This window comes from Coccinella septempunctata, chromosome 1, assembly GCF_907165205.1.
Source record: "Coccinella septempunctata chromosome 1, icCocSept1.1, whole genome shotgun sequence".
Classification (NCBI taxonomy): Eukaryota; Metazoa; Arthropoda; class Insecta; order Coleoptera; family Coccinellidae; genus Coccinella; species Coccinella septempunctata.
In genome coordinates this window covers 65,973,883-65,988,503 of record NC_058189.1, presented here as the reverse complement: position 1 = coordinate 65,988,503, position 14,621 = coordinate 65,973,883, and the positions used below count along the sequence as shown (strand labels likewise).

Sequence of the window (14,621 nt, the reverse complement as noted above, 5' to 3'; positions counted from 1 at the left end):
AAATAAATATGTTCTTATCTCTTTATAGTTTTTCCCAAATATCTATGAATTATTCAATATTTTTATAGGAAAAGAATTTCTCAAGCTAAACTAGAAATGCCAAGTAGGCTATGGCTACGCTTCGCCTCATGAATCATGATGTACAAAATTAAGGCCCTTCGTAATTATTATAAATTGAAATAATTTAAAATCAAGACATCGTCGGGAATAATTTTGAAAAATAATCAATGAAAAATATAAGCTTAACGGTGCAAATTCAATTTATTCAGTTTCAAAATGAAAAAAAAAAATGAAATATGTTCGAAAAATTATTTAACCAAACAAAAATAGCAATAAGTCAGACACCAATAAAAAATCTCATATATTAATAATTTTTTTGTGATTATAAATTTTTTTGTACAAACATGAAGAAGAATTATGAAAATGGTGAAATCACAGTCACTTAATCAATTTCACTCAGAAATAAAGTCTTATTCCTTTCAGCTTCACAATCACCATCCACAGATTTCAGGCATATATCGATATGATCGCTCATGTCCACTTCCGTTATAAGTTTCAAGCAAAATGGGCAGTTGTAGAGTTTATCATCGTTATCATCGTTATCATCGTCAACCTCTTTCTGTTCTTCTTTGTCAAATACCTCTTTCATACATTCGTCCAAATGAGAATATAAATTGTTTTTTAAAATGCGATCACCACAAACAAGACAACTTATTTTCTCTTCAGTACTCTCACTTTTTGTTCTCTCCGAACCATTAGCAATATTCGATTGTGCATTGAAATTTTGATCCATCTCATCGAATTTTTTCATGAGACAATCGGCAAGATGAAGGTCATAATTCCCTGAATTTATTTCTTTTCCACACTCAGGACATTTCGTCCTATTTTTACACAAATTTGAATGCTCTTCGAGCTCCTCAATCGAAATTTGATTCTTACAAATAGGGCAATTCACACAATTCAGATCCATAGTATCCTCTTCTATTATTATAATATCGTTTTTGTCATGTTGAGCTCTAGGAGTATTATCAACGAAATTTTTTTCCAAACATTCATTCACATGTCGTTGATATTCGTTCTCATTTATGTCTTTCGAACAAATTATGCATTCCTTGCAATTATTCTTTGGTTCGCTTAAACAAATGTCCAGATGTCGATTCAATTCGTCAATAGGATAAAAGATATTACAAACAGGACAAGGTACACTATCACAGTCTAAGGAGTCTTGCGAAGACATCTCACTGAATTTTGTTGCTTTAGCAGCTACTGGAATTGATTGAGATGATTTTCTTTTACTTGAAACCACCGTTTGGGAACTTCCACTAGTTTTAGAGTTTGAAAATTTGTTTATCCAATGATTTCTAACAACCGAATAATCTATTGAAGTGTCCCCTATGTTCTCTTTATTTGGTCCAGTTTCAGATTTCTTTTCTTGGGAAATTGTGGGGGATTTTTTAGGAACAACAATTGTGTTTGAATTAATTTTGGTTCCTCCCTTAACGAAAGTTTTAGTTGCTGAATTTGAAAATCCATGAATATTGTTAGTTTTGGAAGGAATAGTCACAGAAGTCGAAAGCCCCGAATTCGGTTTTGAAACATTAAGGGAATTTATACTCATAATATTAGAAGTAGTTGGTTTTACTATTGTTTGAGGTTTGGAATTTTTTCCCTTGGCTTCTGATTGTATGTTTCCTAAATCCCTAGATGTGCCTGAACTTGAAATAAATTTTGTTATTTTGTTGGTTGGTTGAGACTCCTTTTTTTGTTTTGTTGCCTTAACCTTGGGTTCCGGCGATTTAATCTATAAAATATGAGCAGTATAAAGCGGATATATATGTTTGAAAAAATGATAATCTAAAACTCTTCTATCTAGAATTCAAAAAATTTGACTAATAACACAAACCTTTATGAATGTCCCGCCACAGCTTCTAGAATGCTGACCCCACCACCTATCATACGGTCCTGGAGCCCTATTCATTGATCTCCTAACGAGACCAAAGAAAGGTTTCCATTTTTGGCATGGACCATCACATCTCCACCAATGTTGGAGATAAAGCTCAACTTCATCATGAAAACTATGATAAACCGTTATGTTTGTGCCTGTGAAGGATCAATAGAATGTTTTTTCAATGAATTATTACAAATAACTTTCACTTACCAGCTTCCTTGTTTATCCTATACATATGTTTGTGAAATTCAGGACCATGACCATCTCGATCTTTATTGTTGTGAGTGACGAACAAAAAAGCATGTATCATTTCATGTAACAATGTTTCAATTAGATCTTTTCTAGGTCTTAGTTTTAATAAGGGTTCGCTGAGAGTTATGTGGCACAGTCCACCACGACCCTGATAAGAGCATATGCCAGCACATCTTTTCATTCGTTTACTCCAGGAAACACAAACAGAATCAAGTTTGCCCCAAAAGAATTTGTTGTTGAATGCCATAAATAGTACATGTATATCTGGAGTAGGATCTATTACTTCCCATGATGGATCGATCAGACTTCTGGTGCTTTCTCTGTTCTGGGATTTTTTGTCATACACCAAATCACCGTAGGATGTATTGGGACTTTGTACGTTTTTGAACTGTTCTTGTAGACTACGGGCTAGTAAAAAATCAGATGTTTCATTCCGACTGGAGTTTTTAGAAAGCAATTCTTTCTGAAATTGTTCTTGCAATCGTCGAGCTAAAATTGAATCAGGGATATTCTCCTTTTGCGGCAAAACGAAATCATTTTGGAATTCTTCTTGAATTAATTGAATGGTTTCGTAATCCAAGTCCATATCGAATTTTTATCACTAGTAGGCCTCACAGCTGTCATCACATAAACATAACCTGTATAACGGAACATCTGTTTGTCAATTAAAATCATAGACCTTTCACAACTTTACTCTATGGCATCGAATAGGGATGGGCAAGGGTGAAAAAAATATCGATATAATTACCAAATGTGATTACGATATTTTTCGCCATCACCAGCACTGAAAGCTCTTCTTTTCCTGTGAAAATGTCAAATTTTAAGATTTCTCGAAAATAATGTTCAGGAATTTTTCTCGCATATTATTTTGAATTGAACTCTGAGCACCCATCTTTCTCCAAATTTTTTTTTTCGAAGAATGTTATACTAAAAATAATGAAATTCTGACTACCTAAGCTCCAATAATAGCTACTCTACAGTCTACTCCTACCTTCATCGTTCCTTTTAAACATCATTATCCTTGTACCAAAATATCAATAAATTTCTTTAAAAGTTATATTTCTAAGAAAACCTATACAACAAATTTCAACTAGAATCAATGTATAATGATATAATATTAACCAGTAACTTAAACGAACTACAATATTGTAAAGAATATTAATATAACAATAAAAATAATCAAGCTTCATATTATTTTCTAGTAAATACTAAATAATTTACCGATATTAGTAATATAAGTAAAATATATACATCTCTGAAGTATATAGCAACTATTTCCAATAGTTCATAGTTAACATCTGTCATACAAAAAAATCTTGCAATTGGCTCCAAAAATGGAGGCATCATAAAATAAAAAAAACGAAATAAACACGAAAAGAAAAGAAGCAATAACTTAGGATTCGCTCTTATATACTTATAAAATAGTTGTCCGTAATAATAAGAATTTGTGAAAGTACGGTTTCAGTCGGGATTAAAATAAAACAATATAACTAATGAATGAATGAAGGAGGAAAACTAATCTTCAAATATCCAATGGTTTAGTCAAAAATGAATTTTCCAATCTTGTTCCACAGTTGGAAAATAGTTCCATTATTTTTTTGGTGAATCAGAGGCTTCAAACCTCAATTTTCGATACCCAAGAGATTCATTATCGATGGATGTTTCGAACTTTGCACAACCCTGGCTGTTCAGTTACCAAACGTAACTCTCGAGTTTCACATCAGTTCTTGCCTACCTGTGCAATAATTTTTCCTGTGGAAATTGAGCGAACTCCTTGATATGAACCCTTGATCGCAAATTTGACATATATAAGGCTTTTCTCCAGTGTGTCCCCTTACGTGGATTCTCAATGGTGCGCTCTGATTGAAGCATTTACCGCAGTATTCACAAGAATACGGCCTCTCTCCGTTATGCACTCTCTCGTGCATTACCAGGTACTCCTTCTTGATAAAACTCTTGGGACAGTAAGAGCACACGTAGGGTTTAACACCCGTGTGTATCCTGTAGTGAATCTTGAGTTTGTCATTCCTTGAGAAGCCCTGTCCGCAAATATCGCACAACAGTTTTTTCTCTCTGGGAACCCCATAGTTCTCATGGCGATTCTTCATGTGCTTCTCGAGGGTGGAATCTTTGGCGAATATCCTCATGCAGATACCGCACTGATTATTCTGCAGCCTTCCCTCTATGTTCACCACGTGGTATCTCACTTGGTGCGCGAACAGATACTTCGAGAAGACGTAGCTCTTATTGCACACGACGCAAGTGAAGGGTTTGATGCCCAGATGCTCATTATCGTGCTCCTTAAAGATGGCCTGATCGTTGAATCCCTTCCCGCAGGTCTTGCAATTGTAAATGAACTTCTGGAGATGCATCCTGTTTATGTGGGACTGGATGCAGGTCATTCTAGGAGTATGGTAAGTGCACAAAGGACAAAAAAAGTCTCCACCAACGTGTTTCTGCGAATGCACCGAAAACTTGTAAGGTTCCGTGAAAGTCTGCATGCAACTTTCGCAGTTGAACTTCCTTATGTGATTGTTACTGAGGTGCTTAGTTATCTCGTGTTCCTCTTGAAATTCGGCCGAGCACAAGTTACATATGTACAGTTCCAAAGTTTCGTCGAACTTGTAATTCCTCATCGCTTGTGTCGTGGGCGATTCCTCCCTGACGTGGATTTTTTTGTGGGCCTGCAAGAGCTTCCTGGTGGTGAAAACTTCCAGGCATTTTTTGCAAGTCCATGTAACATTAGCCCTGGGTTTTCTTCTTGATCTCTTGGCGGGTTGATCTAACCAATCCGACTCTTCGTCTAATTCAGATTTGATTTCAACCTTCATTGCGGTTTTTCTTCGACGCCGCAACCTAAAAGGATATGAATTAGGACCTGAAGTGAGACAAAGATCATTTTCATTTCAGGAAATAAAAATTGGAAGTACGAAAAGGGTTTCAAAGTACACTAGAGCTTTTACACTTCCACAATCCACGTAGGAAAACCGAGAGTGGTAATTTACCTACAACTGAATTACTTTTGGTTTTTATTGATATGAGTTACCTTTACCTGAAGGTAAAGGTAACCTAAAGGTGAATGTTTACCTTCACCCACCTGAAGATTCTACTAAGATATCGAAATACGCGTAGTGGTTAAATAACTCATGCTAATGAAAATCATGTAATTCAGTTATGACTTTTCAACAAGTATCGACCACATCAATTTAATAATTAACCAACTGGAAGAAAACACAATCAATTGCATCTTGCATCTATAACTGTTATGTAGTATTTTTATTTTAGTTATACGAGCATATAATATGAATTGAATATTTAGTTTTTATTTTTTTTGCAAATATTTCTGTGTTGCTCTGTGATTTTCAATTTATTTTTTTATCTAACATTGGAGTGACTTTCATAAATGATATGATTGTTATATCTCCATTTGAAAAAACAAGGATGTAATTGATATTTGAATACTCTTTATTTTGACCAGTCTGTGTAGACATCATAAGAAAGGAGCATAAGGAAGTTTGAAAGTTGGCTGCCTACCACAACCCTGCAAAATAATTTGCTCAAGATAATTCAATGAAAGGAAGTATAAGGTATGCTCTTATATGGCCTGTACTCTTGAATTTAACGGAAATACATACATATATGAAATTTTGGTTAGTCCTATGACGACTGATTTCATTCAACCTCAACAAACCTATGATTAAAATCAAACAGTTGACTACAATCAATCGATAAGAGCATAGCAATCAAATACTTCTCCGAAACATTCCAAAACAAACCAAAACTGGAAAAATAAAATTATAACACGTAACCTCTCGTTAACAACGGAGAGATTCGGATCTATCCGAACGCTTTCCAACGGTTTGAACACGTTGGCTTGCGTTGGATCGAGATGCAGTACATTTTTGTGTGTAGCATCGCCGAACCTCATCTAACATTTTCGAGATTAAAACTAAATCCTATATGGACCACAACCACGAATCGCATTGCATATTTTCGTTTTCCAACATAATTGTCCGATTCGATAAGAGTTTTGTTTTGGTCCAGCGAGACCTCCAAATTTGAAGCAAAAAAATTGTTTTATATCCTAGATTATAATTCAAATTCTCCTTAAAAAACTTAGCCTAACTCAGTGTAAATTAATCATGTTTTATAACGGCAATACATGCTTTGGGTTTCATGAGCGGCTCTCTTAGATTGCCGGAAATATGCCTTTTACTATTTTCGACCTTTAAACTAAATTTATCGGATCCAAGAGTTGGGAAGATTGTTTTTGGATAGTACCTTTTCACTAAATTTTTTGAGTTCTCAGTGGTTTTCGAGAAAGACGCTGAATGAATTATTAAAAATAATAAACAAAAAATTTCAGATAAGATTCGTAAACAAAGGAATGAAACTCAGTTTATTGGAAAAATAAAGTTTTATTTCACAAGGAATTGGTAACGCTCGTCAGGTCTCTGTCAACATCCTTTCTTTCATAAAGATTCAAACAATCTGAACAAAACATGGAACCAACCAAATAAACAACAACACTAACAGCAATGATTTTCACAAGAACATTTCCTCGCCCCTCTTCAAATGGACCTTATTGTGTCTTTTCAAGTGTCCCCTGTCCCTAAACGCTTTCCCGCAAAGTTCACAGACATGATGCTTTTCACCGGTATGTACAGACATGTGCATTTTCAAATTGAAACTGTTCGCTATGACTTTCGAGCAAATGGGGCACTCTACCTTCTTGCTCTCGCCTATATTATGAATGACACTCAAGTGGCGCGTCAAACTTTTCTCGAAACTGAATTCCCTGTAACAAACAGGGCATTTGTAAATTTTTTTCACTCCGGTCAACTCTTCGCTGTGATTGTACTTCATGTGACAGTTCTTGTAGTTTTCCGTGGCGAATTTTTTCGGGCAAAACTCGCACTGGTACCTTTTGATGCCCGAATGGATCTGTTTGTGCGTTTTCATCAGGTACTCGGTGCTAAAGCCGCGTCCGCACTCGTCGCATTCGTAAACTAATGTTTTTTCGTGTCTATCCAAGTGAGCAGTTATGACGGATAGATGACCCGTCGAGAATTCGCAGAACACGCATCTGTACTCGTTGAAGTGCTTGACTTGGTGCCTGCTGAGGTCCAGCGGTGTGCTGAAGCAGCAGTGACAGTTGTTGCAACAGTAGATTGTGTTCTCGTGTTCTTGCATGTGTTTATCCAATTCCCTCATGCTGCTGAAACCCGTCGAACACCTCTTGCACTTGTAGGACATGTTGTGTCTTCTCATGTGAGGGGTCATTCTAGAAACAGTCTTTCCGCACACGTGACACAGACCAGTCCTTTCCGTTTCATCGTTATTACTAATTCTTCTCCTCCTTCTTCTTCCACTGACGCTGCTGTTCGAATTGAAGAAATCCGTATCATCAGGTTCGGTTTTGATGAATATATCTGGATCGTATTCTGAGTTGATGATGTAGATGGTTTCTGTCGTGTCTGAATCTTCCAATTCTTCTTTTATACCTCTGTGGTCTTCTCTTATATCTGGGTATTCTTCTTTTATTTTAACCCCATCCAAGAAGTACATAGCTGGTATATATTCGTAATACCTAAAAAAGTGAGGGTTAGACCGATTTGAAAAAAGCAAGGTAGGAATGGGAAAGGTGAAAAGACAAAAATTCAATGAAAATATATTTTCAAGACAACAAATTAAAAGTTAAAAGTAATAATACGAGAGAATGAACAACTTGAACAGCAATATTATAATTTTATCAAGAATTCAACTTCAATTTTCAGAACCAAAGTATTCTATTTCAGTTGCCAAATTTTGCAATTATGCGAATGATTCTTCCCTTTTTATATTCCTCGTTGGGAAATACTATATAGAATGCAAAGAACCCTAAGATGTATGAAAATGGAAAACCTCAAAATTTCATTCCACGAATGCTTCTTCCAAACCAATTTATAGACTAAAACATTCCGAAAAAGCTTTCATTTTAAATAAATTTCAAAGAAGTTTTCTCTCCAAACGTATAGCTTATATAACAATATTAACATATACCTATTTACACCTTACAGAATTTTAAATATCACATTATGGACCCCCAGAATCACTCATGGAATCTCCAATGGACTGGTCTATATAGTATTGGAAAAATATTCAGGTTAAACTCAGATACAACTGCAGAGCAATTTCACTTTATTATTCAACAAATTGGCCATCTCATTTATTTCAAATATGGCAGAGTTTAAATCGACTCTTTAGAATGGCTGTATTCAAACATTGTTTGCAACAAATACACTATTATTTTTATTTATGCCGAAACTTGTTACCAAGAAAATAACACTAGGTCTTACCTTTTTTTAATACGTACGTAAGTCGAGTAACAATGGATGAAACAATTTATGACAATAATCTGTATTTGAAATACAAAAGATAAAAGGGGCATAACCATAATATTCCTTCCAATGTGCAAGAGTGCCATAATGCGGGTCAAATCTGAAGAATTAGAGGAATTATTCTCACCTGATTACTAACACAAAGAATCATGGTTGGTTTATACAGAGTTACTGAGATCAAGACCTAAGAAGGGTCTACGGGCAGATGGCAAACGCCATTTGCCAGTTAGATTGTTGCCTTTCTTAGGTACTAGTTCTTAGTAACTTTGCATAAACTCACCATTAAAACGCAACAAAATTTCACTTCTCTGGTCAAAAACACAAATCGATGACTACCAACAAGGAATCCACTAACTTAAGCACACTTCTTCACTGATTTAGATTGATAGAAAACAAACAAATAAAAGAGAAACCACCACTGCTGAATCCGAAGAAATTAAATATCAGATTATAATATTACATTTTTATTTACAGTACAACTTAATACTGAATAAAATTTGATTAAAAGTCCTACATTCTTCGAATTTCCAGTAAATAATTTTCACAATATAATGGCTAAATCGGTGAATAATATTCTTCAATCCAGTTGATTGTTCATAAATTATGACGACTTGTTCACCCAACACACTACTAAGAGCTCCACATTTTCATATGCACTCAGTCCCATATTTGCATCCGGATGAAAATTTTGATTATAGTCTTTATTTTCACCGGTACAACACAAACCATCTATCTTCTGCTTCACTGGATTACAACACAATATTTCTCATACACACTAAACTAAAAGTAAGTATATTTCACTAGAATAATCAATTAGTTAAAGGTACCCAAGGGGACATTCATGAATTAAGTAAAAATTTTCTTGCAGTCATTTTAAATGTATGAGAATGACCTGATACAGTTTGCTGTAACTGTTATGAGATTTACTCGAAATATGAAATATTGGAATACGTTTTTGATCAAATGGAAACAATAAACGAAAAATAAGAATAAAGAATTATCATATGGAGAAAAACAATGCAACGAAACAATTGAGATTTCTTCTTTCAATTCATGTAGTAATTCATGAATGGTCCCAAAATTTATTGGATTGGTAACAAATATTCTTGATACAGAGTGATTTCGGTTTTCTTAAAAATAAAGTCAACTTTTCTATTATTCTTAGGTTAAGGCTATAAAATGAGCTGTTTTCATCACACGCAAATGTCCTAATTAAGAATATATTTAGGTTCTACATTTGGTACCGATTTGGAAAATAATTATAAAATCATAGAATTAATGCATAAGAAAGATAGCGCCTATCACCCTTACAACCAGTCCACAATATCACAGAAGTACGCGATGGAATCTTGCCTAGTAGGGCAAGTTGGTCGAGTTCAATATTTGTTTATTTATCATCATCGTTCATATCTGTTATATCTTCCAAGAAGCAGTATCTTTCTTATGCTTTGTGGATTTATTTCCAAACTGATGCGTAATTTATAAATGAGATTTGGTATCAAATGATGAAAAAAGATTCTTTCTTACATTTTTCAATGTAACTGTGAAACATTTTCACTAATAATAAAAATTCAGATTGTATAACACGACAAATTGAAAAAATATGAATAAAGAAGAGAGTTTTTTATTAAAAAGCTGATTTTTGAGAATACAAATGTTGTGAGGGAGGTTCAAGATTTATTACGAAGGTTAATACACATGCATATAGACACTGCTGAAGTAGTTTATGCATGTTTTCAAGTGTTATTTATACGCCAAAAAAACCTTGTGAGATACAGCGATATCTGATGACAAAAAAATCGGAGGTAATCGAAGTGAGCCAAAACTAGATGTAGAACCACAACATTTTCCACCTTTACCATCAGTTTTGACCACCATGTCCGTGAAAACAGCTCATTTAATCACTTCAGTTAATCGGCATGCCTTTGCAAGATTTCAAATGGATATTGAGCATCGCTTTGGCAACGAAACCTCTCTGACAAAATTGACAAACGTACGGTCTTTCCCCTGTATGCGACCTGATGTGGATAACCAAGCTGGACCTTTGCGAGAAACACTTATTGCAATATTCGCATACGTAAGGTCTTTCGCCGGTGTGGACCCTCACGTGTTCGACTAGAATGGGCTTCTTGGTGAAGCATTTGCCGCAATACGAGCAGCTGAAAGGCTTGTACCCGGTATGGGTCCTTTGGTGAAACTTCAACTTTTCCTTGCTCGACAAAATCTTACCGCAAATATCACAAATCGCGACGTTGCCGGTGTGAATGTTCATGTGCAGATTCAAACTGTTCTTGTGTTGGTACTGCTTCTTGCAAATGACGCACTCGTGGATGTTTGGCACACCCGTCAGTTCCTCCTTGTGCATGCTGCTGCGATGCGCCGAAAGGTACCTCGAGTACAAGAAGCATTTACCGCAAAACTCGCAACTGAAGGGCTTCAGACCCGTATGGTAATTCTCGTGTTCCAAGAACCAGCTGAATATTTGGAAACCCTTGTTGCAGGTCTTGCAGTGGTACTTCTGGGTCCGTTCGTGGTCCCCTGTCATGTGTTTCTGGATCTCCACCAGCTCCGTGGTGTTGAAATCGCAGAAGATGCAACTGAACGTCCCCGTTTCCGAATGCGATCTCATGTGGATGACATGTTCGACAGGTTTCTTGTGGTTCACGCCGCACTGTTCGCAGCTATAGCTGTTGTTGTGGGTCTCGATGTGTTCCCTGAGGGCGCTCTTGTGTTTCAACTCCCTTCCGCATATGTCGCACGGGTGCGATTCGTTGGTGAGGTTGCCGGTTCTCAGTCTTTTTCCCTTGTGGTCGGACTTGTAGTGAGCCTTCATCTCTTTCAAACTCCTCTTTACGTCGTTCCTGCATATGGGACATTCGAATTTTTCTTCTTCATCGTCTGATTTCATCCGGAACTCTGCCTTCACCCTTATTTTTCCGCGTTTCGATGGTTTATCGGGGGAATTGTTTTTCCTTGTGTAACTTTTCTTTGTCACATCGGGTTCTACTTCGTATTCGTCTTCCTTTTCTTCCTTCAATTGGACAATTGGTATGAGAACATCGGGAAGATACCTGGAATGACTAGTGTTAGTTTTATGCGAATTATTGATTGTATTGGTGGTGTTTATCTCTTGTTTCTAGAGTCGTTTATTTTATTATTCAAAAATGAAATTTATTCGGGAAAATTGGGTATTTTTGTGCTACTAGCTATGTGTTCTCTCAGATCACTTTTGTGATTGGAGAATTATCCCATTCAAAACTCACATTTTTTTACATTTTCATAAAATTCAATCCACATAATGACTACATATCAATAATATAATAATTCTTACCTTTCTCTAGAATTCCAATAACTCAAGTATAATTTGCTGAACTACAAGTCACATCCACTTTTCCATTCAAAAGATTTGAAGAAAAGTTTCAATGAAAATTATGCACCATTTTGAATTTTTTCCCCAAACAATTACTTCAAATGCACTATCACAAGAACGATGAAAACAAGCCAAATTTCAGCTTGATCAGAGAGCGATTAATTGCTGTTTAAAGTTAGAAATAACTAAAGAAGCAGTTAAAAGATGAAATTATTCATATTCATTGAAAAATTAGGTACATAATGATCGATTAAATTTGTTTATATATTTTATTCACAGTATTAGTTTTCCAAAATAATAGATCATTTATTTCAGATTTGGGTTATCATAACTATAATTAAACAGGAGAATGGTAGAAGTTTATACACAGGGAAGACACATATGGAGCTCACTATAACACAGATTACACTCAAGTCACTGTACTATGTATTTCATTTCATGTGGACAATTAAGGTGAAGGATTTGTTATGGCTCATCGACTTTTCAATTATGTGTTCGGGAAGTCATGAATTCAATGATTTCCTCCTAAATATAAATGAAAATCATGAGCGAAACATAAGAAAGGGAACAGAAAATTCAAAGAAGTAGTAAGTAAAAAATTTATTCGAAAACCAATAAACAAACAAGACTGAAAAATATTTGTATGTACAGTATTGGAATAAAAAGTCAATATGATTGGGATTATATCGAAATGACACAATCTCCCAGTGAAAATGGAATTGAGGAATGAAAAAAAGAAAAAACTGGACTACAAACTAAGCGAAACATTTAATACACATGAAATAATAACATGAATATTTTTGTGAATAAAAATGTTCTTTTTAGAATTAAAGATCACATGATTCTAAATTATTTGATTAAAGGGTAAACCTAGTAACTAGTAATTTATTTAATTTGAACATCGTCGTATATAACGGTGGAAATAAAACATCTGGATTCAAGTCATTGGCGATCTTCGACCGTGTTCCCTAAACATGAACTTTTATGAATGTTCAAACCCTTCCTTGAGGAGAATATCTTGCTGCATTTGTCACAAACGAAACTGGTGATCTTCCTATTCTCGTGAGCGCACGTCTGGTGTCTACGTAATCCAGCGTGAGATTTAAAATGTAATTTACAAGTAGGACACTCATGCGCTGCTTCCGGAGTACCAACGTGGTTCGATTTCGCAGGAACTGGTTCTACAACGGTTTTCTTGACTCCGTGGAACACCATATGCTCTTCGAAAGCCGCCCTATTCTGGAATACGTCGAAGCAGACGTCACAAGTTAAGCTAGTAGTTACTTCAATCCCTACAGCAGGAACAGTAGGATTGAGGATTACAGGTGGAGTGACGGAACCAGTTTTGGATGGTCTTCCCCTTTTCGCAGGTTTCAAGAGTTCTTCATGGCTCTGGATTTGGTCGATATTTCTCTTCACTGCCGATAGTCCGGTGGATGTTATAGCAGCTCTTGGTTCAACAGCCGGTTCCGGAGATTTCATCATGGCTTCCTTTATAACCCAAATCTTAGGCTTTGGAGCTTCCTGCTCTTCTGTGGGGGATGTCGATAGGTCCACAGTAGGCGCAGCAGCAGGTTTTTCTTCAACAGGCTTCTTCGTATCGTTCAAAACAACAACAGGTACAAGGCTGGGTGGATCACTAACTGGTACCACTTGGATTTTAGCCGGTGCCACTTGTATTTTAGCCGGTGCCACCGCAATTGGTTCTGGAGTTTTATGATGCGAGCTTTCGTGTTGTTGAAGCTGGAATCTATGATCAAATTCTAACCGACAGTAGGTACACCTAAACTCTGGTTTCTTCCTCGGACCTCCCCTATATCCATAACGGGAAGAAGAGAAAGTATTGTGTTGCATAATGTGATTTAGATAGTCCTCCGGCTGAGAGTAACTTTCAGTACATACTTTACAGGTGAAACAGCACTGATTCTCAGCGTTAACAGGCTGGTGTTTCATCAATAATTCACTATTAGTGAATAAAACATCGCATGTCAAGCAACGTATCTGAATGTTACACAACACAGGCACTTTTTTGGTTTCTTCGCTCTTTTTTTCCTGGTGAACCGGCTGTGGCTTTGGTATCACCTCCACCTTAGACCTTATCGGCTCCACCACCTGAACCTGCTTCTGTAAAGCGGTTTCAGGAGGCTTCGGAACGTTCTGGACGGGCTCAGCAACTTTCTGCGCTGGACTCTTCTCGACGACCTTATCGTTCGGGGTTTTCTGTTGTATTTTCGACGATACCTCGACCAATTCGTTCGTTTCTTCTTCCGATTCGCTCTCGATCTCCATTTCGCTGTCGCTCACTGCGTAGACGTTTTCTTCCTCGCTCTCTGGTTCATGCTCGGCTTTGTGCACCTCCAGGGATTCCGCTGAATTGAATTTTCTGAAACATCTGTAGCAGGTGAGGTTCCTCCTGCTCCTTCCGGGAACAATGTAGACTCCGTCTTCGTCCAAGAGTCCCTGGATATTGTTCAAAACGACGTGGCATGGTCTGATTTTTGGCAAAGGAAAAACCCTAAAAATGGAAAGCGGTTAGGTTGGTGTCGGAAAAAAAAATGCGAAAATGCTACGAATGAACTATGAGGATCGGGAATTCAATGAATAACAGACGGGACATGGTATCATTTTTAATCGTACAATTTCTAGAAATGCAAATCATAAGAAATAGGGT

General features: G+C 36.3%; 3 protein-coding genes across 7 annotated transcripts in view; 1 reads left to right on the top strand and 2 right to left on the bottom strand.

The window, feature by feature from the left end:
- Positions 1–344: 344 nt before the first annotated feature.
- Positions 345–3,122, bottom strand: LOC123322964 (DNA-dependent metalloprotease SPRTN). Its single transcript, XM_044911085.1, has 3 exons — positions 2,159–3,122; positions 1,904–2,100; positions 345–1,801 (listed from the first exon to the last, which is right to left on the bottom strand). The coding sequence occupies exons 1-3, from the start codon at positions 2,784–2,786 to the stop codon at positions 443–445; spliced, it is 2,184 nt and encodes a 727-aa protein (XP_044767020.1). The 5' UTR covers positions 2,787–3,122; the 3' UTR covers positions 345–442.
- A 162-nt stretch (positions 3,123–3,284) lies between these two features.
- Positions 3,285–14,621, bottom strand: part of LOC123322962 (zinc finger protein OZF-like) — a 38,324-nt gene continuing 26,987 nt past the window's right edge. For 2 of the 5 annotated variants that reach the window (XM_044911069.1, XM_044911084.1), the window contains one exon: positions 12,700–14,465. In XM_044911069.1, the coding sequence (XP_044767004.1) occupies positions 12,893–14,465 (1,573 nt within the window). In that variant the 3' untranslated portion in view covers positions 12,700–12,892. Of the gene's footprint in view, positions 5,057–6,598; positions 7,791–9,028; positions 11,652–12,699; positions 14,466–14,621 lie in introns of those variants that run through there. The other 3 variants (XM_044911072.1, XM_044911075.1, XM_044911071.1) reach the window with 3 other exon arrangements.
- On the top strand, positions 9,184–12,827 carry LOC123322965. Its single transcript, XM_044911086.1, has 3 exons — positions 9,184–9,366; positions 12,266–12,537; positions 12,602–12,827. Exons 1-3 carry the CDS (start codon positions 9,184–9,186, stop codon positions 12,678–12,680), a joined length of 534 nt encoding a protein of 177 aa, XP_044767021.1. The 3' UTR covers positions 12,681–12,827.